We start from the raw sequence: 23274 nt of genomic DNA, 5'->3' as shown, positions 1-23274 counted from the left end.
CACATACACCACTTCTGCATCTACTTGGCAGAACCCAACCCTGTGTAAACATGTCCATTGGTTCTCTGCATACACTGATTAGCACCAGCACTTGACCAATTGAACAACTTGAGGAAAAACCACAAATGTGCTTACTGAATGTAGATTCATGGCCACAACCTCAGAAGGGCTTTCATCACTTCCCTTGTACTGTATGTTTGCTTCACCCTCCACATTTATTGTTTCATGTTCTCTCATCTCTTTAAAACCTCTGACCCAGCCACGCAGCCCCAGGCTAATGGCTGTCCTTATTTAACCTCTTAAACTGTATTCCTTAACCCAGTTGTCCACACCCTGCATCTTGAAGTACCTTTTTAAAAATTTTCTAGATATATTCCAGGTGGTTTCTACCTCTCTGATCACTTCCTCCCAGATAACCTGGCTGCTTTCTCCTCTGTCCAAACTTGGAGATTTGGAGCTGCTCAAAATTTTGAAAGACTCCTGGGCTCCATCCTGGATCTGAACATCCTTCCTAGGTGGCTTCATCCAGTCCCCATAACATCATCTATATGTCAGGGGCTTGCAAATCAATCTGTATCTTCTGCCTTGTCCCCTCCCTAAAATTCCAGACTACCAACCTGATACATATCCAAGGACACCTAAAGCATCTCATATTGAGTACCGTTCCTCCCTATAACAAACACTTCATCCAAACCTGCTGCTCCTTCACTCCTGTAAACAGGCATCACTTATCTGCTAGGCAAAGCAGAAATCCAAGGATTATCTTTTCCTTGTCAACTCCTAGCCCAACATCAAGCCCATTGTTGATATCGAGACATAACTGTGTCCTCTACCCACTTTGCTCTCAGCATTATTAATCCACTAACTGTCTGCTTTAGCTTTCTCAATGGTTGTAGATGATTACTGATTCCTTGTTTCTCCTGCCATCCTACCCAGCTCATACAGCAGTAAGAATGACCTTTCATTCCATGATCTCTTGATCCCTTTATTCCATGGCCTGCATGGCTGAAGGGTCCAAGGAGTGAGAATCTCTTGGTCTTGGTCAGGGGATTAAGAAAAACAAAGAGATAACAAAAGAACAAAGCTGGGGCCAGGTCAAGCCTTTTTTCCTGATAGGAGAAAATGCCTGGCTGGCAACCTTGGGTTTATTTAGTGTAGAGATAAGGGAAGCAGGAGGAGGTAAAAGGGGCTGGTCTGTAACTGGAGCTAGGAGAGTAGCTAAGGTGCAGGACATCATGCTTTGATGGTTTTATGGTGAACGGACAGGGAGAAAGATAGTCCTCTCCTTGGCTGGGCCTTGCTCCATCACAACCTGTTGTTGCCTGTTCTCTGGAGCTGCCCTGCCTCTTCTGTGGGAGGAAGCAAACATGATGCCGTTTTTCCTTCCAGGCAGGGCCTTGCCTCATCCGCAGGAAGAGGCAAGTTAGGCCTGGCCATACAGTGAATCGCTCCCAGCACTCTTGGAAACATTATCTTCTGTTCCCCTTGCAAAACAATAAAAGCCCATCTCCTTACTCTGGTTTGTAAGCCCTAGTGACCAGGCCCTAACCAGAGACTTCCTCTGCCAAATAAAGGCTCCAGTAACAAGAGTCTGTCCTTGTTCTGGTAAGCTGGCCACTGGGAGATTCAATCTTGCCATAAGAATTTAAGAGGCCTCCACTTATATCTCTCCCACTGCTTTGCTGTACTAGAGATTAAACTGGGGCTGAGTCAAATCCCCAGCCCCTTTTTACATTTTGAAACATAGTTTACTAAATTGCTTCAAACTTGTGACCTTCCTGCCTCAGCCTCCCAAGTAGCAAGGATTATAAACCTATGCTGGGAGCAGCAGCGGTGCCCAGCTCAGTGTGTGCCAGGCAGTGTGTGCAACATTGCCATTCGGAAGTGCAGCTTTGGAGCTGATGCTGAGAGTGAAGACACAGGCGCAGGGTATGGTGTCCCAGTGACCAGCGAGGTCCCTCCTCCGTGAAGCCTTGGTGGCCATCTTGGTAGATGGGGCCTCTGAGCCGACTGTGAGCGGACAAGGTGGAGCCTGCCCCTCCTGTCCCGGAGACCTGGCCCAGCACTGTTTCTCTGCCCAGTCTGAGCACCTCGTCACCTAGGCGGTGAGCATCACTACTAGGAGGATTCCCGGCCTCCAGGGAATACGTACAGACTGGGACCTTCTTTCACTTGGCCAATAACCGCCTCATCCAAGGACACAAACCATGCTCCTTTTCTTCCCCTTCTCACTTTCCCAAGTCATAGGATCCTCCCTGCAGCACTGGGTGATCCCTTCTCATCAGGAACCCAATCTTTCATTCCTGCAGGATTCAGCCTCCCCACCCCTCTCTGTTCCTTGTTATCTAACCGGAGCAGGTTTGAACTCTTCATAGAAGGAACTGATTTTTCAAAGGTGGTAAATTAAGTTTCATACTCTTCCTTGCTCCATTCTATTTAGCACTGTAATCCTTTTCCAGAGCTTACGGCTTCATTCCACCTGGATGGCAGAAATTATTTTAATTTACATATAAATAAAGTGTAAATCAGACAAGGTTAAGTATCACGTGGCTTCTCTTATATGAGTAACCCATATAAGTATATGAGTATAGTGTAAGTATGAGTAAAGTATACATAATTCAAAGACAAAAAAGACAGAAAACAGGGATATAGACTGTGGAGCAGAAGAAGATTTGGGGGCATTGGGAGGGTGGAAAGGGAAGTAAAAAAAAAAAGATCAGTGGCAGTGTGTGTGTGTGCCAGTTCCCACCATGCAGGTGCTTGTTATGTATCACAAACATACACCAATAAAAGTTTTTAAATGTAAAAGTAATAATAATAAGCCTTGCTGACTCCCAGCTCCTCCCCGCCTTTTTGCATACTTGGAGATGTTTTTGCTTTGTTTTGTTTTGTTAATCACTGTGTAGCCCAGGCTGGCTTGGTCTCACAATGATCCTCGGCCTCAGCCTCCCGAGTGCTGGGATCACAGGGGTGGGGTGGGGGGTGCACTATAACATCTGGTCCTTTTGGAGCTCTTAATTTTCAAATCTCTGCTTTTCTCCTGTCACCTTAGAGGAGTACCGTACTAACCATCCAATCTGAAGTAGGGACCCAGTGATACTGTCACTTTGCCTTATTTCTATACAATGCATAATTCACATTTGTGAAATGTTTTAAATTTAGGTTTTGTTGTTAGTTTTTTGCCATGCTGGGCATCAAACCTATGGCCTTAGGCATGCCTGGCGAATGCTTTACCACTTGGCTATATCCTCAGACCACGTTGAGGTGTTTTAAAATTTGCTTTTCTAGGAACATTCATTGTACATTCTCCCTAGTGTACATTGTTTTGTTCACTGCTGTTTTCCCTTATCCACAAAGTGCCACATCAGAGCTACTGCATACTTAATACTGTATACTAATATAAACTTTAAATAAATACTTATTAACCATCTGTAGTTCTTCTGTACTGTCACTTTTTTCTGTGGGTTATCATCTGAATGTTAACACTAATATGCTGCATATAATTTCCTATCTTTTCCTTTTAATTTCAGATGGTATCTGCTTCCATAAAAATGGAAATTAACATTTTTTATATAGTTGATCTGGTTTTTTCTTTGTGGCTTCTGGGTTTTCTGCCTTCCTTAGACTCATTAATCTGGGTAGAATTTATGTAGGAGTATATTTTTTTCCTATACCAATAGGCATTTGGTCTTCCCAAAATCAAAATTACTGATGTCCTATTCTGTGATACAGAATTCCACCTTTATCTTATTTCTCACCTACATTGGAATTTTGACTATACGCTTGTTTGTACTGACCTTGGGATATTATGTGAGTAATCTCTTGTTTTGCAAGGTGGTCTCATTGTTAAGCCAGAGCATGATGCTAATTGGCCTTGACTGTGGCTGGATTCCGCTAAACTAGACAGGTTTCTGTGGCCATATACTGATTGCCTAATTATCTTTATACCAACTTTATATGTAAGGTATCAGAGAAATAAAGTAAGAGTTCAAATAAATTAAAACTAAGAAACTGTTATTAGCCAGTCATGGTGGTGCATGCCTGTAATTCCAGCTCAGGGAGACTGAGGCAGGAGGGTCACTTCAAGTTTAAGACCAGCCTGGACTACACAGATAGTTCAGGGACAGCCAGAATAGAATACATAGTGAGATGAGACCCTGTCTCAAAAAAAAGGGAAAAACTATATTTGCTCAATTTGTTTTTGTTTGTTGGCCCGACTACATAAATTCCAAACCAAAAAAGTTCTCATTTTATCTCATATTATCAACAGCAACTCTGTTAGGGCAATCATTGTTACCTCAGGGAGGAATCTGAGTATTCAAGGAAGAATGATGGACTCAGAGTGGTACAGGTAGGAGCTGCTTTTGCCTTGCGCTCAGTGAGAACCCTTGCCTGGAGCTGAACTTTTTTGCCAGTTCTGCTTTTTAGAGAGCTGTTTTTATTTTTTTTTTTTTTTTTTTTTAAGTACTGGGGAGTGAGCCTTTGCACTAAGCTACATGTTTTGTTTTATTTAATTTTGATACAGGGACTGGCTAAGTCCAGGCTGGGCTGTAACTCACAATCCTCCTACTTAGCTTCCAGAGTGCTGGGATTAGCGCTGTGGACTGCCACAGCTGTGCTAAATTCAGTTAGCTGAGTTTTTGCTGAAATTTCCAAATGAGTGGCCAAATGTAAGGAAGTACCTTTTGTACTGAGGATGCAATTTTGCTATTGATGTCCAGGATAAAAACAGGGCTGCTGGTTTAAATATATTTAATGATATTCTTAAATTTTAACAAAGATTTTGAAAAAACAGGTGCTTATTCAGTAAAATCTATTCTTCCCTAGAAATGCACATTTTGTGGGAAAAGAGGAGCCACCGTGGGATGTGATTTAAAATCCTGTGCCAGGAATTACCACTTTTTCTGTGCCAAGATGGACCAGGCGTTTCCACAAGCTGATGGAGTTCAAGGAATTTATAAGTAATGAAACAGTTTTAAAATTACATTTGGGGAACTGAGATAAATGGTTAGATTAAGACAAGGAAAGTTTTAAAACTAAATTTCTGTAAATGGTTTTCATATGAGAACATGGTTTGGGAGCTACACTTCCTCTAAATATCAGAGGAAGAAAATAATGCCAGGTTTTTGTTTTCCTTTTTAAAGATTTCCTTGCAGCTGGGCATGGTGGCCCATGCCTGTAATCCCAGCACTCAAGAGGCTGAGGCAGGAGCATCACCAGGAGTTCAAGGCCAGCCTGAATTACAGATCATGTCTCAAAAAAAAAAAAATTTTCTTTTTCCCTGCAACCTATCCTTCCTGGTAGAAAGCATCCCTTGTTAGAGTGGCATGAACAGCCTAAAGTAATGATGGCGAACCTTTGAGAGCTTTCAGTGACAACAAATAGCTTACCTGTGCCATGGGTTCAGCACCACTGGCCTATAGTATAAGCAAGATAGGGACCAGTTTAAGCCAAGTATTCTCTAAAAACTGGAAGAGGCCTTTACGTACACAGCTATGGGCTTAACTATTTGTCTTTCCCATCTTGTGTGTAGAATAATTGTAATTTCCACCATCATACTGTTACCTTGTCATAATATTCTAAATAGGATCAATGTTAGAAGAATCTTTCATAATGTATGATTTTTGTAAGATTTAGTATTCTTAAAATTATTTTAAAAAATTCCCTTCAGAGGCAGAGTCCACTCCCCGCAATGGGCATATGTCCTATTATTGAAGTGATATAAGCACGATTTTTTTTAACTTGATAACCACTTTATGCCAGCATATTTTAAGTGCTTTACAAATGTAAACTCATTTAATCTTTACAATAGTCTAGGGTGATAGGATACTACTATTCCCATTTGTAGATGAAGTAAATAAGGTCCTGAGCCACTTAGTAACTTGTCCATACATACAAAGATCAATATAGACTGAAACTAGGTTATCAACTGGTAGGAGAAGCAAAAATGCTTGTGAATAGATGCACATAGAAGGGTGGGAGCAGGAGGGCGTTACATGAAAGGAGCTTGGCTCCAAGTTGAGGACTCCTGGCAGTGGGAATGGGTGGGACCAGGGTTCATCTCAGTATTTTCTTCAATTTTTTCTTTTAATGTACCAGGGATTGAAGTTGGATCCTTGTGCCTGCAAGGCAGGCACCGCTGAGCTAAATCCTTGGCCCTTCTACACATTTTAGTATATTTGAAGAAACTCAAGTACTTGGCAAATGAAGGTTCCTGGAGTTCCAAAACCTAAAAGCGGGGGCGGGGGGTTAGCTATTAATCACGTTCTTCTGTAGTAAGTTGGAAATTTGCTTATCTTAAAAATGTAGGTGCACTGACTGCAAGCGTAAGGTCCTCAGTTTGATCCCCTGTACTGGGGGAAAAATATGTAGGCACCAGCATGGTAGCATACATCTATAGTCCCATCACCCTGGGAGGCTGTGGCAGGAGGACTGCAAATTTGAGTATGGCCTGGGCAACTCAGTTATTTAGCAAAACCTTTTCTCAAAATATGAAATTACAAGAGCGTTAAGTATAGGGATATGCAAAGGCTCTATGTTCAATCCCCAGTATCACAAAAGAAAAGGGGAAAAAGATGTTGGATCTTTAGGCGTCTCTATAAAGTCAAATGTCCCTAACCACTGTGTATGTGAACTAGTATTGTTCAAAATACTTACTCAGCACTCCTTCATAGAACATAATGTCTTTCTAAAGCTTGGAGGGCATAGAAGACATCTGATAGCCTTATCTGAATTTGATGTTTAAACAGCATTTTTCTTTAAAAACACATATTTTAACTACAGCATTCATGGGGGGAGAGATTAGTACATTTGTAAATCTTAGAAAATAAACATTTGAAAACTATGTTAAAATATTTAATAATTCTTTGAAATTGCCTATTCCAGATTGTTATGCCAACAGCATGCTCCAAAATTAGCCATCAGTCAAAGTGGTAAGTTTCTCAAAAATGTTTTTCCCCGTTGTTTATTGGTACATTTAAAGCAAGCAGCACACACACATAAATAAATAAAGCAAACAATAGTTACATTTATCATTGGGATCTTGTACCTTTACATGATATGTCTTGGTTATTTTTTCTCCATACCCCTGCTCTCCCTTCACCCTTCCCTATTTACAAAGCCTTTGTTTCCATTTTCTCTCACATTCCATATAGCATGTTTAAAGAAAACCAAACATTTGGGTAAGACATGGAGTCTGATTAGCCTCATGGAGTTAAAATATAAATTGAGTTAATATTTTACATACTTATCAGATTATCGGTTTCTTTGTGCATTATGTGATATAACTAACTGGTTCTTCTTGATGAACTACACTTGTTCTCTTGGCCATTCTCTGGTATATTCCATCTTCATTATAGGAAGAAACTAAGATACTCTAAGAAGCTTTGACTTCTGTGATTGTTTCCCTTCTATTGTAACAGTAAAATTTTCAGGAGATAAAATTATAAAGAGCTGGTGAAAACTCCCTAAGAATGTTTGGTATGCACGTCATTTGTGTGTGGGGTGTGTGTGTGTGTGTGTGTGTATGTGTTACAGAGGACCGAACTCAGGACCTGCAAGGCAAGCTCAGTGCCACTGAGCTAAATCCCTGGCCCTTGCACTTATTTTAATTAAGGTAGATTGGATCTTGGCCAAGTCATGAGTTGTATATTCGTTTGTGAATGGCCTCAGTGTACTTCTGGAACAGCAGTGTTTTATCACTAAATGTGAACTGGAGCCAGGACCACTTTGGAAAAAGATTTAGTTCTGTGTTATGCCAAAAGCATTTCATGATGGCACACAGCACTCTCTAAACAGTATTTAAGTCATTACCTTTTTAACTGAGAGATACCATTTTTAAAAAATGCTCTCAGTCAGTGTTCACTGGCAAAGAGAATCATGACAATAATGCATTTAGTTTTAAAACATTATTTTTGGGCTGGAGGTGTGGCTCAGTAGTATAGCACATGCTAAACATGTGCAAGGCTCTGGGTTCAATCTTCAGTACCACCAAAAAATAAAAAAATTATTATTGTTCTAAAATGAATCATTTCCTGAGGAAATTGTTTCTGTTATTTTGAATTCTTCCACAAATTTTCTATATTTAAACATTCTATTCTACTTTGCTATTTCCACTTGTTTGCTGCATCTTAAAGATCCTTCCACATCAGTGCGAGTGGAATTAACCTCATTTTTTAAAAGTATGTACAACATACCAGGGTATAGCTATAACACAGTTGGACTATTCTCTGCTCATTTGACAGCTAGTCCCTCCAGTTTTCTGTTACATTTAACGCAAAGGTTAACATTGTTTTCTATACATCTCTGTGCCTTTGTGTAACTATACTGTTAAGTAAAACTGAGTAAAACCTCAGGGTCAAAGAATGTAAATAATGAAACTGTATAACCACTGGCTAATTGTCTTCTAAAGAGACTGTAACATGAGTACAATTACTCAAATCACTGAAAATGTTATCTTTATCAACACGATGTGTGAAAACTTACTTTGTATGTTCTATGAGTGAACCTGAGTGCATTCCAGAGCTTTTCACCAATTATGTTTTTTAGTAACCCAATTTTTTCATTTCTATTCAGTGAGCTCTATCCCTAGAGTGTTTCCCATTTGCCCATTGTCTACTCATCTGTTTTTTCATATCAACTTATAAAGATCTTTTTTTTTTTGGCACCAGGGATCAAACTCAGGACCTTGCACTTTTGAGGCAGGCGGTGGCACCATTGAGCTAAATCCCCAGCTCAACATCTTTTAATATTTTATCATGTGTGTTGCAAATGCTTAGTCAAAGTTTGCCATTTTTTTTGACTTCTTAAAATCCTTCGGCATATTAGTATTTTATATTTTTATGGTTTCAAACTAATTTTTTCCTTTATATATACATCAACTTTTCAATGATTTGTATTTTTAGCTGACTGTTCAAAAGTGCAAAGGAAAAGAGGAAGGAAAAAACGTCTCTCAACAGGCCTTCATGCACTGGTAATTTGACTTAATTTTCTTGTAGCTTTAAATTTCTTTTTTTGTTTTTTTTCAGCTTTGAGTTTATTGGTACATTTTAGGGATACAGTACAGTTACATTCATTGTTGGGATCTTGTACCCCACCCCTACATGACAGGTCTTGGTTCTCATTTTTTCCCCTTGTCCCTGCCCTCCCTTCACCCCCTCCTCCACTCCCCATCTACAAGCAATTTATTTCCATCGTTTCTTTATCTCACATTTTTTTATTTTCCCTTATTTCCCTTCCCCTATCCATCCCACCTTCCCTACACCTTTAGTCCCTTTCTTCCCATTTCACAATGTCAGTAATCTTATTAGGGTCTTATGTATTATTGCAGTTTATTCACACCAGAGTAAATTTCTTCATACAGAATCTTTTTGTGTGTGGGTTGAACCCAGGGCCTTCACACTAAGCTACATCCCCAGCTCTTTAATTTTTTGAGACAGGGTCTCACAGAGTTGTCCAGGCTGGGCTTGTGCTTGCAATCTTCCTTTCTCAGCCTCCCAGAGTGCTGGGATTATAGGCATGTACCACCATGCCCAGCTCAGAGTCCTTATTTAAACATTCTGAGTTTCAGGAGAAATGTACTTCCCAAGTCACTGGAATAGATATCCTTCATTTGTGTTCTTTGCCCGAGCTGAGACTGCTCCTAAAGATGCCCTTTTGGAAAGAGTCCCATATTCAGGAAGTGCTTAGGTAATTCCTAGATGATAGAACCAAAATGAGATGAATACTAAGAGTAGTTGGAATTTCAGGTTATGTTATTCCCACAGCTCTCAAAGTATATTCTCTGGCACCAAGGTAGAGCATTTGTCCTTATAGGGTACGTAAGGTCCTAAAAATGGACTAAGGGTACAGGAGAGCATCATCAAATAGCCAAGTGTTTCCGAACAGCATGATTCACAACTGACCTAGTCCTGTATGTAACTGTCATCATTTTCTGGATTATATGTATGCAGTGTATGAAAATATTGGGGGGATCTGTGGCAGCATTTACATCAGTTCATATAAGCTAATATGAGCTACCAATCTCCACCTCTTTTTATTCAAAAGATATTTCTCGAGCCAAACATAGTGGTGCACAACTATAATTCCACCAATGGGGAGGTTGAGGCAAGAGGGTCACTTGAACCCAGGACTTTAAGGCCTGGCTGGGCATCATACCGAGACACTCTCTTAACAAAAGCAAACAAAAACCCCAGGAACAATAAAAGATGTTTCTCAAATACCTCATGATGTTTTGTTATATAAAACATATGCAAAAGAAAATAAGGCATGCTTTTTACCTTAGGCGTATATCATTTAATTATACACAACAAGACTGGTTTTTATTTTATGTAATAGTGAATGCCACCACTAATTGTGAGATAACCTTAGCTTTTCTTTCCTAGCCCAATGAGACCATGCTGTTGGACAGTTCAGAAAGACAAATGAAGGATGAGCCTGGCGGTCACACAGGTTTGGTCTCAGTGATGGGTATAACATGGCCTTATGAAAATGTTATAAAATGCTGACCCATGTATTTAAAAGTTAGTATCACACATTAATCTTTATTCTTCTAGACTTGTAGTAGAAAGAGCACAAATATTATCCTAAGTATCCACTGTATCAGAATCCCACATCAAAATAACTTAGGTAGGAATGGTTGTTTCTGACTTTGAAGAAACACTTCTTGACAAGCAGCAGCTAGACTTGCCTGAGCTCAGAATTAAGTGATGTACTTCCCCTCACACCATGGCAGGTATAGCTTTCTGTTCTTTAAGGAAATAAATATTCAGTAACAATACATAGCTGTCCAAAAAATGATAGGATTGAAGACTTACTGTAAGCAAAGTTTTTTTTTTTTTGGTACCAGGGATCGAACTTGGGTCTTGCCAGGCAGGCACCGGAACCACTGAGCTAAATCCCTGGCCCTGTAAGCAAAGTTTTATTTTCACTTTTTACAACATTTCATTCAACTGTTTCACCTAGAAAAAACAGATCTGATGAAACTGCAATTAACAGAAAAGGCAAAGGTGTGATGTGTGTTATCTTACTAATTCTGATCATCTACCACTATGCAGTCAGAAGGAGTAACCATAAAGTGATATGACTAACTACTTTAAGGCCATTTCCTTCTAAAATTGTTTTTTTTTTTTTTTTTTCTTAGATACAATCATGAAGGTTTCTTTTCTTAAAAAATGTAAGAAAGCAGGACTTCTTAATGACTTATTTGAAAATATATTAGATGAACTTCATTTGATTCAACAAAAACTCTTGGATGACACTACTTCAGAATCAGGTACTGAAACAGCTGTGTTTCAAGCACAGAGACTTCTTACAGACTTACATGTAAACAGACTGACCAAAAAAAGTACCCATTTTCATGCTTTTCTCTTTCTTCCTTTTTTGAGGGGGGATGGTACTGGGGATCAAACTCAGGACCTTGTGCTTGTGAGGCAGATGGCAGAACCACTGAGCTAAATCCCCGGCCCCCTCTCATTCTTTAATAAAATTCTATTCTATAATAAGCCAATTGTTCTGTTTTAGTGATGTTAACTCACAAGTAATTTTAATGTTTCAATAAATGTTTAAATATCAACTTTCTTAAAAGAGCTTTTTGGGAAGCTGATGTTCCACTTATGTAGAAGTGTACAGCAATTTACTAGCCTTCTAATATATAGTAGGAGCTTACAAACTTTATAATGAATATAGTTATTTTACAAGTAAATGTAAGGCTTGGCAATAGCTTGTAAAATTATTTAAAAGATTATATTTTATAGGACAGATCAAAAAAATTAAGACTAAACATTTGCAAAAGCTCATTCATTACATTATTTGCTTTTTTCTCTAGACCTAGCACTTCTCAAACTTAAGTGTACCTCAGAATCACCTGCAGGGATAGCCAGGCATGGTGATACACAACTGTAATTACAACACTTGGGAAGCTGAGGAAGGAGGAGTGTGAGTTCAAGGCCCACCTGAGCTACATACACAGTGAGACTCTGCCTCAAAAAACAAATACCTGCACACGTGCATGTACACGTACACACACACACACACACACACACACACACACACACACACACACACACACACAGCTGCCCCCCCAGAGCTTCTGATTCAGTAGAAATGCCAAGAGTTGACATTTCTAAAACATTTCCTATCAGGCCAGTGCCACTGCAATCTACAACTAAATCTGTACAGTAGATGACTACTATTACAAATCTTAGTATTACTCTTTCCTATTTTGGGTTATTTTCTGAGGTGTTTCTGCCTTTATAAATTAAAATTAATACTGAAATGTTTTTCTCCGTCAAGCCTATGAAAAAATTGAAACTTCACTTTTTGACTGTGGATTGTTTGAAGACACATTTGCAAAATTTAATGCAGGTATGATTTATAACTAAGCATGTTTAGAAATATAATTTAGATTGAAATAGTATGATGCTATACAGATGATGAAAATCATTTTAGAAGAATGTTCATTGTTTAAATGGAAGCTCAATACAAAACTGACACATACAGCAAAAAATAAAAATAAAAATATGTACAGAAAAGACATGTACACAGAAAAACTACATTGCAAAGTAATTTGTAGGTGATTGCATTTTAGTGATTTCTTTTGTCGTTTAGTACTTTATTTTCCAAGTATTTTACATACATATAAATACTTCTACAATCAGAAAAAAAACCCTCAATAAATAAGAGACAAAAAAATTAATCCCAAAATTGGTGTGTGTTGGTCTTTAAGTACGCACAGGTTAGAGCTAGGGAGGTTTCCTGCAGCCTCTCTGCCCTCCCTGAAGTGGTGAGGCTATGATACACTATCCTGCAACTTACTCCTCCCCTCACCTATGAAAAGGGTAAAGTTTCAATTCTCCCAGCACTTCTTCAAATCTAATCCAATTGGGGGGGAATATGTGTGTGCAGTGTGACTAGTTCTAAAGTTCATCTGGAAAAAACAAAACAAGAATACCCAAGACATTTTGTTTTGTTTTGTTTGGTACTGGGGATTGAACTCAAGACCTCACACTTGTGAGACAGGCGGCAGAACTACTGAGCTAAATTTCCGGTCCCCCAAGACATTTTTGTAGAACAAGAAATAGTCACTTTTGGGTTGGGAGAAGACAACTTATCCTTTCTATAAAATATCAACAGTTGAGTGTGTGCTTTGGCAGCACGTTTACTAAAATAACAGTTGAGTCCTCTTTTCAGCTCCCAAAATGCAAGAGAGTCTAAATTTCCATTTGTTTAAGAGTCCCTTAAGGGTGTCTGCTAATGGCAGTATCCTAACTTTTTTTTTTTTAAGACACCCTTAAAGACTTTTTCTTTTTGTAGTTTAGGCTAGTTGAACTGTGTAGCCCAGGTTGGCCTTGAATTTGCAGTGATCCTCCTGGCTCAGCCTCCCGAGTGCTAGGATTACAGGCCAGTGCTACCATGCCCAGCTAGAAAGCTTTCTTTTATAGAGGACTTCCTTTCCTTTCTCTTTTTTCGAGACAGTCTTGCTTTGGTATAGGCTGACCTTGAACCCATGGTGATCCTCCTGCCTCAGCCTCCTGAGTTCCAGAATTACAGGTGTGCCACCCATATGAAAGTTAAATCTACTTGATAGGCTCACTGTGGGTATTTGTGCTGTGCTGTGCTGTGCAGTGCAGTGCAGTACTTGGGAACTTTTTTGTTTGTTTGTTTTTGGTACTGGGGATTGAACTCAGGCCCTTGTGCTTGTGAGGCAGGCGCTGGAACCAGAGCTAAATCCCTGGCCCAAAAGGCTCAACTTCTGATACCATAGTTCATCCTCATGCCTCATATAGCCTTATGTTTCAAATTAACTGCAGTTACAGCTATTGTGAGGAAAGGTTTGTATTGTTTAACTTGGTTTTTAAAATTTACAGTGCCACCATGTACTAGTCACTATAAAGTTTAATAAAGTATTGTCTTGCAGAGTCTCCACAATAAAAACTTTTCCTATATCTGAATAAAACCAAAGCCTTTATGTAACATTAAAAACTGGTTAGATTTTTATAAAAGATTTGCCTTATTGTTATTACCCTAACCATTCTGTCTCAACAAATCTATATAAGACAGCATGGATGTTATACAGTTAACTGTGTTCAGGTTCTCAGAGGCAGGTGAAAGGGACTCCTGCTTTAAGCATACACAAATATTAAAAGACAGCTTCATATGTGACAGCTGTTGGAATTCCATCCTGGATCAGGAGGAGGAAGTGAAGCAATTCCTGCTCACAAGACTAGATTCTTTGCATTTAAGGCACAAGCATTGTGGACTCTGTACTTGCAAGTAAAAGGGACTAGAAACTACATTATTTCTAACTTAATTACTGAGTAGTCTGAAGTCACTTTTTTTCTTTTCAAAGCAATAGAAAATAAAATTCATGAATCTGAAGAAAGACTGGAGCAGCTAAAAAAAGAAATTGAGCTACTTCAAGACTTAAAACAAACCCTATCCTCTTTTCAAGAAAATGGAGACCTCACATCAACTACTACTTCAGTGTCCTCCCTGTCTTCCTAAAGTTCACCATTTCCTAAGCCAGGAATCAAGTGAAACAGCAAGCAGGGTCCAGCCAGGAGATCCAGCTTGTGAAAACCACACAGCTTATTTGGGACCTGGCCTGCATTCCTCTCTGGGCCTCACACTGCCACCCTGTGAGCTCTTAGCTGGTACTGCTGATTGACATTTCACACACAATTGGGTGTTTCGTGCCTCCATTATCATCTCATTTCTACTTCTTCCTCTCAGGTCTGCTTGAGTAAATCAGGCTTCCCATCTGTCTGCAATCCTGTGGGTGGCTTTCTGCTGGAGTAGCCTCACCTACCCCTAGATCTAAGCGGATTCATCCAACACCAGGTGATCCCACCTCCAGGGCTTTTGCATATCCTGTGATCGTCTTAACTGCTCTCTTTCTTCTTTCCTGTCTTCCTGAAGGGCTCATCATTTATTCCATCTGAGGTCCCTTTTCCTTCATATCACTTCTCAGTGTAACTGTTGTATCTCATATCACATCATAAGCGCTCTGGAAGAAAATAACTATTCTGTGTTTTGTTCACTATTGGCCTGAGTTCACAATCATATTTCTATACCTCTGATATTCTTAGTAAATATCCACAAAATAAGTGCATAAAAGTTAAATTTTTAAGTTTCAGCCTATAGTGGCCCTAGAATATATTAAGTGAATGTATTACTTATACCAAATAAGTATACTGTCTTTGTGTCAGTCTGCTCTTTAGAAATTTCTTTTAAGCCACATTCCTTACATGGACATTTCATCATCTTCAAAACATATCAAAATTTAATACTGGAGTGTTTAAATAAGAACAGTGGGAATATGTTAAAAAAAAGTTAAAGTCACCTTGCAAACATTTCTAACAATAAGAAAAATAAGCCTGGCTTATTTTCTCCATTCTAACCAAACAAACTTGCTTATGGTAGGTATGTTCTGTATCTTGGCTTTAAATCACCTCTAAATCTTGGCTCATGCTACTGACCCTGTTTTGGAGATGAGCTAAAACTGTACCATACGTTTCCTCTGGTACTGTACAAACCACCTTCAGAACTGCTTGTCACATTAACCCCACTTTTCTCTATTTTGAAAAGCTTTATAAATATTTTACTGTGTTAATTCATAACCCGACCTTTTGTCTCTAATAATTTGTATGTTCCTTAAAGAATAAGAACCGTATCTGTCTTTCATATATAAGTACTCCCAAAGGATTCAGGTATATTTTTCCATGGTGACAATTCAACTCTTTCTTTTGTTTTCTGAGACAGGGTCTCACTATGTAGTTCAGGCTGGCCTTGAACTCACTATGTAGCCCAGGCTAGCCTTGAATTTGAGGCGATCCTCCTGCATCAGCCTCCGGAGTGCTGGGATTACAGGTGTGCACCCCCATACCCGGCAACAGTGCTATCTTTTAACAGGAATTAAATCCAAAGATTTAGGAGGGGGCTGGGGATTTAGCTCTGGTTCCACTGCCTGCCTCACAAGAGCAAGGACCCAAGTTCAATCCCCAGTACCAAAAACAAACAAATCAAAGATTTAGAAGGTTTTTATCTGTGTGTATATTGGGAATCAAGCAGTTCACATGTTTACAGTAGTATCTCCTTCTACCCCATACCAGCTAATAATCCAATTTTTAAAAAAATTTTGTGGTTAAAATATGTGTAACAGAAAATCATCTGTACAATTTTTAAATGTACAGTGTATTTACAAGCCACTATCCATCCCAAACACCTCTTCAATCTCCAAAACTAAAACTGTACCCTTAACTCCCCATCCCAAACCCCCTCACCTAGCAGTCACCCTTCTGTCTCTGTGGTCTTGACTTCTTAGGCATTTGTCTTTCTGACCAACTTACTTCACTTGTGGCGTGATGTCCACAAAGTTAATTCATGTTGTACAATGTCAAAATTTCCTTTTTGAGGCTGCTCACGACTGATTTCTAAGTGGAAGAACAACTCTACATGCCTGCCTTAATGGATTACTTTATTAGTATGTCATTCTAAACATTACATAAATATGGCCTATATACAAGAGTATCAAACATTATTCCAGTAAGAAGCTCAAGAGTACATTCAGGGTTATTTTAAGAAATGTGAGGACTTTGGTTTCCATATTACATCAGATGAAAAAAAATTAAAGAACAGTCTTAATCTTCTGCTGTGACTAACAACAAAACCAAGTAGAAAAATAAGACAGTGTATGTTTTTTAAAAAAGTACTTTTTGAAGGACTTTGTTCTCTTCACTACCATACATACACACAAAATTACTCAGTAATCTGAAAAGTGGTTCTTCACCTATATTAGGAACTCAGTATTTTTTGAATGAATGAACTATCTGGATATAGATCTGCTACTTTAATTTGTGCTTTTGAAGTTTTTCAAGTAAGAGTAAATACACTGAAGCTCATTTTGTTTAGATCATAAACCTACACAACAGTGACTATGACAAACACTAATTATCAAATTAATATGCATTCACCATCCTAGTAAGAATAACTATCACGTTGCAGAGCTAATTCTAACCTAATAATTCACTGGGCTTCAGTCACTTGTGATATGGTCAAAAAAAGGAAGTACAGGGTTGGGACTTTAGGTTTGCGGTTATTTTGCCTATCAACAATTCCTGCCTTTGGGGCCTCATTACCTGCCCACCCCTAAAAAAAGAGTTGCTACAACAGTAGCTGCAGAGTACTTTCTCCCCTGTTGCTAATGTAGCCCTGAAAACATTCAGGCACTAAGTCCAGCAGGGGTGTTTCTAAGCAGGAAATTAAATATATTAAGGGAGCTCACACAAATGGAAACGAGTTCAGGAACCAGACAGCAGGACCAAGCTTTGTTCTTAAAGCAAGCTCAGTGAACATATGATAAAATCCAAAGGTGAACACTCTTAAATTACAAAGTCACATTTCATAACCAGACCACAAAAGCAACTGTCTTTTTAAATAAGAGCTTTTGGGGAAAACCATGATTTTCCAGCTCTTTCAGCATTAAATGTTACCGGAGTACACCTAACACAATAAAGAAAACAAAAGTGGAAGGTAGTAAAGTTGTGAATAAGTTTGTGATGGAGTTTGGCCTAGACAAAACATATAAAGCAAATTCCATTAAGTTGTATAAGAAAGTTGTTTTCAAGGACCATTTCTTCAAGTCACAATGTAGTAGACCTGATGATAATAGAAAGGCATAGTAGAAAGGCAAAGGATTCTATATATGTCATTGTTTTTCTCTTATCAACTAGCATTTATAAGGGAAAAAATGAAGGAGAAAATTAAATTTTAGTTCTAAAATTCAACTTTAATGAAATAAAAACATCACTGGATAAATAGTAGAGTCTAATTATAAAACATTGACCTGTATCCAAAGTTTCCTTCATTATCAACTTTTCGGACAGTTATAAATTACTATTGTTGATTACTTAAATCTTCAGAAATCTTGGCATAGAAATGATTACTTATTTCAGGTTTAACTCATGTTAAAGGGGATATTATTTTGATACATCTCTTAAAAAGTCATCAATAGCAAAAGCACATGAACAAAAGCATCAAATGCTTCTAACTTCTCCCTCACAGAAAGTTACGAGATGGCAACTGATGGAACACTTCACCAAGCCCCGGCGTCAGCATCAATAACTCATGGTGGGGCCTCTATGGTCACCTCACAATTCACAAACTCAATCCTGGTATCAAAGGGATGTGATACATAACCCAGCAGAGCTGTCACCAGCTTCCTGTTTCTGAATTCCACAGTGCCTCTAACCCAAAAAAGCAGCCAAATTTTCATACCTTTCTCATTGTCCCAGCTCAAATATAAGAAAGATTACATTTAAAGTATATGTATCTTGGCCAGGGATTTAGCTCAGTAGTTCTGCCACTTGCCTCACAAAGTGCAAGGTCCCAAGTTCAATCCCCAGTACCTGCCTCCCAAAAAAATGTATGTATCTGGAAACATCCATTTAAAATGGGCTCAGGAAAAGCCATACATCCTTCATAAATTCCTATGGAGAACCATGTCAGACAAGGTGAAAACACCAGATGGGTTTTACCTGCAGAATCACATTGCCTATACACAAGCTGGACACATCCCCAACAGTGCCCAGAGCACACACTCACACCCCAGCAGCTTCAGTTCTTAAAGGCTCCACATTTACTGGCTTTAGCAATGAACTCCTTCAGCAGAGGGCCATCCATTTGCCAAAATGCTGCAGTCTGTGTAACTTCTGTCAAATGATTGATGCAAAACTTAAAGCAGAATTCTTCTAAATCCTGGACATACAACAAAAATAAAAAGAAGAGGCCTTTTAAAATTAACTTTGAATTACTTCTCTCAAGTCCCTCATCACAACTCTTTTACCCTTCCCCAAAAGACTGTTGAGAGGCCGGATACCTCAAACTAGGCAAGTAGTGACCACAAGCTGGTGTCAGAAAAACACATACTACTTACAAGACTAAAAACAGTGGTTCCCCAAATTCAAATGTGACTCTTCAGTACACACACACACGTATCTTGGGGAACGGATTCTTCCATGGTTATATAGTCCACTTATACTCAAGACATTGTAATATAAACCTAAATGCCACTTTATTCCATATGCCTTTTGTTACATTTAAGAATTCAGAGAAATATTAAGGGTTAAAGAGCCAGGGATTTAGCTCAGTGGTTCCGCCCCCCTGCTTCACAAGCATAAGTTCCTGAGTTTGATCCCCAGTACCAAATAAATAAATAAATAAATAAATAAAGGTTAAAGAGAATTAAAAAACAAAAACAGATGAAGACTTGTAGCCAATCCATTGTGAAAATTAAAATAAGAATATCCAAAACTTTTAATTCTTTTGTACTCTCCTCATGGGGATGAGGAGGGGTTGGTACTGTAGTTTGGACCCAGGGACTCATGCATGTTACACAAGTGCTTACCCCTTGCCTTTTAAAAGAATACTTCCATCACACTGATTTCCCAGATACGCAACCCCAGAGAAGTATATTTTCACAGATTAGGTTTTTCCAAAAGATACAGAAAACCAACTGCCAGTATTCAGAAAGTAATATACACAAGTGGTAAGCCAGAACAATTTAAAAATTTTCTACCTACACTAATGCATCCATCCCTAATATTTGTTTCTTCAAATACTGGAACATATATTTACTTGGGAGGTACCTGGAATTTATGCAGTACAAACACTGGATATGTAATTTCAAATCACACTTAAAGCTCTTATTTTATGTGGCTTCATTTTTCTAATTTGGTTAAGCTGTACCCCAAAAATCAATATTTAAACTGCAGGTCTTGACCTCAGGTTTTCAACCACCATGAGGTAAGAATTTTAGAGAAGGTACCACACGAACATGTAGAGATCCCTTTCCTGCTTTCTCAGCACACAGCCCTGCACAGTTATTTCCTTATTGTAAAGATCCCCTGTCCCTGGCTGAAAGATGCCCAGGACTAAACTCAGTAAAGTTACCTAGGCATGAAACCATTAAGAGAGAAACCATAGCTAATGTGTATGGACAAACTGCTGCCAGTTTTCTATTCTGGATAATTCAAAGTGTATGTAAAATGTCAGCACAGTGTCTGAATCCATGTTTCTTAACGGTTCCCAGTGGGCTAAATGTAGAACTTAATATTATATGTATTATAATAAACTAAAATGTAAAACTGTATAAAATATTACCATTTAGATAATTATTCAAGAAAAAGCACTGTTCCTTTATACTGTAATACATAACTCTTAGGACTAAATTATTTTCCACAAGGACATAAAATCACATTTTAACCATTTCTAGTAATCAAAAATAGTAAACAAATTTATTTACACATAATTTTAGAAGTAGACATGAGCACAGAAAATTATTCAAACTATGTAACAAATAGGAATTTTCAAATAGTGCACTTTAATTATATAACTTAAAATTCACAGGGAAAAAAGGTACACTAGATTCTGGGATCATAAAACCTTATCACTTTTGTGTCTACTAATTTGGAATTCAAGGTATTTTAGTATATAAGAAGTGAGTTTGTTCATTTTACTTATTATACAGAAATTACCATAAGCAAAAAGTTATACTCTTTATATAATACAGGTATACAAATAGTGCTTCTAATAATTCATTTCATACATTCATAAAAATAGTTCTAACAAACTACCTTCTCTTCCCCTCCAATTAATTTGTACTGGTGACACTGTATATCTTGATATTCAATACCTGTTTACCAGCTTAAAACACTAAAAGTCAAACTATAGAATACTTAAAACAATCTGAATCTGGTTTATTTTAAATAATTAAACTTTGACTACTGCAGATCTATGTAAAAGAAACCACTGAATGCAGAGACAGACTTGAGCTTGCAGGCTCATTTTCTCAAATGGACAGTGGCACAGTGCAGCAGTCTCACCAACTGTTGCCCCTACTAGTTTGCCTTTGATGGGTCAATTAGACAAACAGCCTTCTGATAAAGCCACTCTTTAACATATGACATGTTCACCTCATTCTGCAAATGATCAATCAGATCTTCAATTACCTAGACTAGAAATGCCAGCTCTTACCCAACTAAGACAGAATTGCTAGCTTTAACTATAAAACAATTCCAAGAAGGAACCATTTCACCAGTAGATCAACAGAGTTTCACAATAGAATGAAAGTACATGAAACATTTAATTGGTAAATGAAAAAAGTTTGTGATAAGAGTCTTCTTAATGTCCACGGAATAGGGAATGAGGAGTCTAATATAGTCTTAGTACTAGAAACTACATGACATTCTGTGGTGCAATTTTTATCAAGTAGTTCTGAAGCAAATCATCAAACTTACTGCATAAAAATTGCTATTCTGAAATGATTTAGCTGGATGTGATGGCACATGCCTGTAATCCCAGCACTCAGTAGACTGAAGCAGAATGATCTCTTAAATTCAAGGCTAGCCTGAACTACAAAGTGAGATCCTGTCTCAAAAAAAAAAAATTTTTTATACATTATTTCCAAATCTTTAAACATTTAAAGTATTTCAATCATTATACATACACACGTAGAAAATCTCTTTCCACATTCTTTTTTTTTTTTTTGCTACCGGGGATCAAACTTGGGTCCTTGTGCTTGCAAGGCAGGCGACAGAACCACTGAGCTAAATCCCCAGCCCTCTTTACACATTTTCTAAAGTAAAACAGAGAGGATTGATGGACTTAAATATCCTCTTTTTAAAAATGTCAATGCAGCCTTAGGAGTCCTTACCTAGTCCTAAAATTCCAGAGCAAAACAGTTGAACACTAATACTCTTGGAGGACCACCTGGCCAGGGTGAGATGGGATACTTTTTGTCACTGCCACCCTTGAGATATATTCCAGATGACAAAAAAATCAAACTGCACAAATCTGTTAATTAAAAAACAAAAGCCCCAAACTTTAAATTTACAGTTCACTTTATAGTATATCCAGTACATTCAAGATCAATACAGGTTTTGCTTTGATTTTTCAGAATGCATTTAAATGTCCTATCATATGGGAAAAAATAAAGGTGCTTTCTGTCACACTAAACAAAGATTGCATGGTCTATTCATCAGGGAAATTTTAAATATGGCTCTCTGAAAAAAAAAATGTTGACCTTCTAGTTTTAATATATAGCTTTCTAATATTCACATCCAAAAAGTTTTCAAATTAGATTCCTGGACTCTTTTATTGCTTCCCAACAAAAGCAAAATCATTAAGAGGTTTCTCAGCAAGTAAGATTTTGTGGGACGTTCTCTACTTTGAACAAATACACAGGAAACAAAAATTTACTGAAAAAGAATCAGTACAGATAAAAGCACTTCAAAAATTTTACACTGTACTACTGAATTATCCTGAGACAAAGTTTCATCCCCTTTTTCTCCCTCGATGTCTTTACTGGAGGACTATTTTAAGCACTGCTTCAAGTATTTCTTTATGAAACTTACAGAGAGTTTAATAATGTATTCATTATGCAAAGGCACCCAACAATTGTTTTTTAAAATCTTTGTCACTGGGCCAGGGATGTAGCTCAGTGGCACTGAGCCTGCCTGGCAAGCACAAGGTCCTGAGTTCAATCGCTGGTACCAAAAATAAAAAAAATCTACGTAACCTCCAAGTCTATACTCCCTTGTGTATATTTCCTTCAAGATTATGTCAAAAAGGGGCATGGAGGTACCACAATAACTTTATAGAAAAAAGAAGCAGATAGTCTCTCCATCTTCCTAGTATTTGACCCACACATGAGGCAAAGTCATCTAGGATTCTCACATTGAGTTTCTGAAATTTTAAGTTTTTACAGTTAATTTCCAATGTCACTACAGTGTAGCTTCCAATCAATTAACAGTGGGTTTGACTTTTGTACTCCAATTTATTTACTGCATTCTATAGAAGAAAATAAAATGAGTACATGAATCATTTATATACCTCATATCAGAACCTAAAAATTATACCATAGAAAGAAGCAATGTTTTTGCTTTCATCTTCTATTATCTGTTTTTACATTGAATATGTAGTATTTGTGGATTTTAGATTTTAAATATTCATTTTAAAAATACCCTTTTGTGGAGCTGGGGATTTAGCTCAGCAGCACCTCACCTGCCTCACTAGTACAAGGTCCTGAGTTCAATCCTCAGTACCAAAAATAAGAAACTCTTTTGTAGTGTTACAAATGTACTCGTTTAATTCAACATATATATGGGGAGGACTGGGAATTTAGCTCAATGGTTCTACCACCTGCCTCACAAGTGCAAGGACCCGTTTTTTCCCTGGTACCAAAAAAAAAAAAAAAAAAAAAAAAAAAAAAAAAAAAAA

General features: G+C 38.0%; 2 protein-coding genes across 10 annotated transcripts in view; one reads left to right on the top strand and one right to left on the bottom strand.

Annotated features, from left to right (window-relative positions):
* Window positions 1-15484, top strand: part of Setdb2 (SET domain bifurcated histone lysine methyltransferase 2) — a 78359-nt gene extending 62875 nt beyond the window's left edge. The window contains exons 18-24 of the mRNA XM_010636977.2: window positions 4828-4961; window positions 6886-6932; window positions 8904-8971; window positions 10383-10449; window positions 11141-11272; window positions 12292-12363; window positions 14348-15484. Of these exons, the coding sequence (XP_010635279.2) occupies window positions 4828-4961; window positions 6886-6932; window positions 8904-8971; window positions 10383-10449; window positions 11141-11272; window positions 12292-12363; window positions 14348-14502 (675 nt within the window). The 3' untranslated portion in view covers window positions 14503-15484. The remainder of the gene's footprint in view (window positions 1-4827; window positions 4962-6885; window positions 6933-8903; window positions 8972-10382; window positions 10450-11140; window positions 11273-12291; window positions 12364-14347) is intronic.
* A 2340-nt stretch (window positions 15485-17824) lies between these two features.
* The window catches only part of Rcbtb1 (RCC1 and BTB domain containing protein 1), a 51634-nt gene continuing 46184 nt past the window's right edge, over window positions 17825-23274 (bottom strand). For all 9 annotated transcript variants that reach the window (XM_010636967.3, XM_033759990.1, XM_010636968.3 and 6 more), the window contains one exon: window positions 17825-18753. In XM_010636967.3, coding sequence (XP_010635269.1) covers window positions 18613-18753 — 141 coding nt within the window. In that variant the 3' untranslated portion in view covers window positions 17825-18612. The remainder of the gene's footprint in view (window positions 18754-23274) is intronic.

The sequence above is a fragment of the Fukomys damarensis genome, unplaced genomic scaffold, assembly GCF_012274545.1.
Source record: "Fukomys damarensis isolate Sample0158 unplaced genomic scaffold, DMR_v1.0_HiC HiC_scaffold_38, whole genome shotgun sequence".
Lineage (NCBI taxonomy): Eukaryota > Metazoa > Chordata > Mammalia > Rodentia > Bathyergidae > Fukomys > Fukomys damarensis.
Note: the sequence above shows the minus strand (reverse complement) of the source record. Positions and strands in the feature narration are given on the sequence as shown.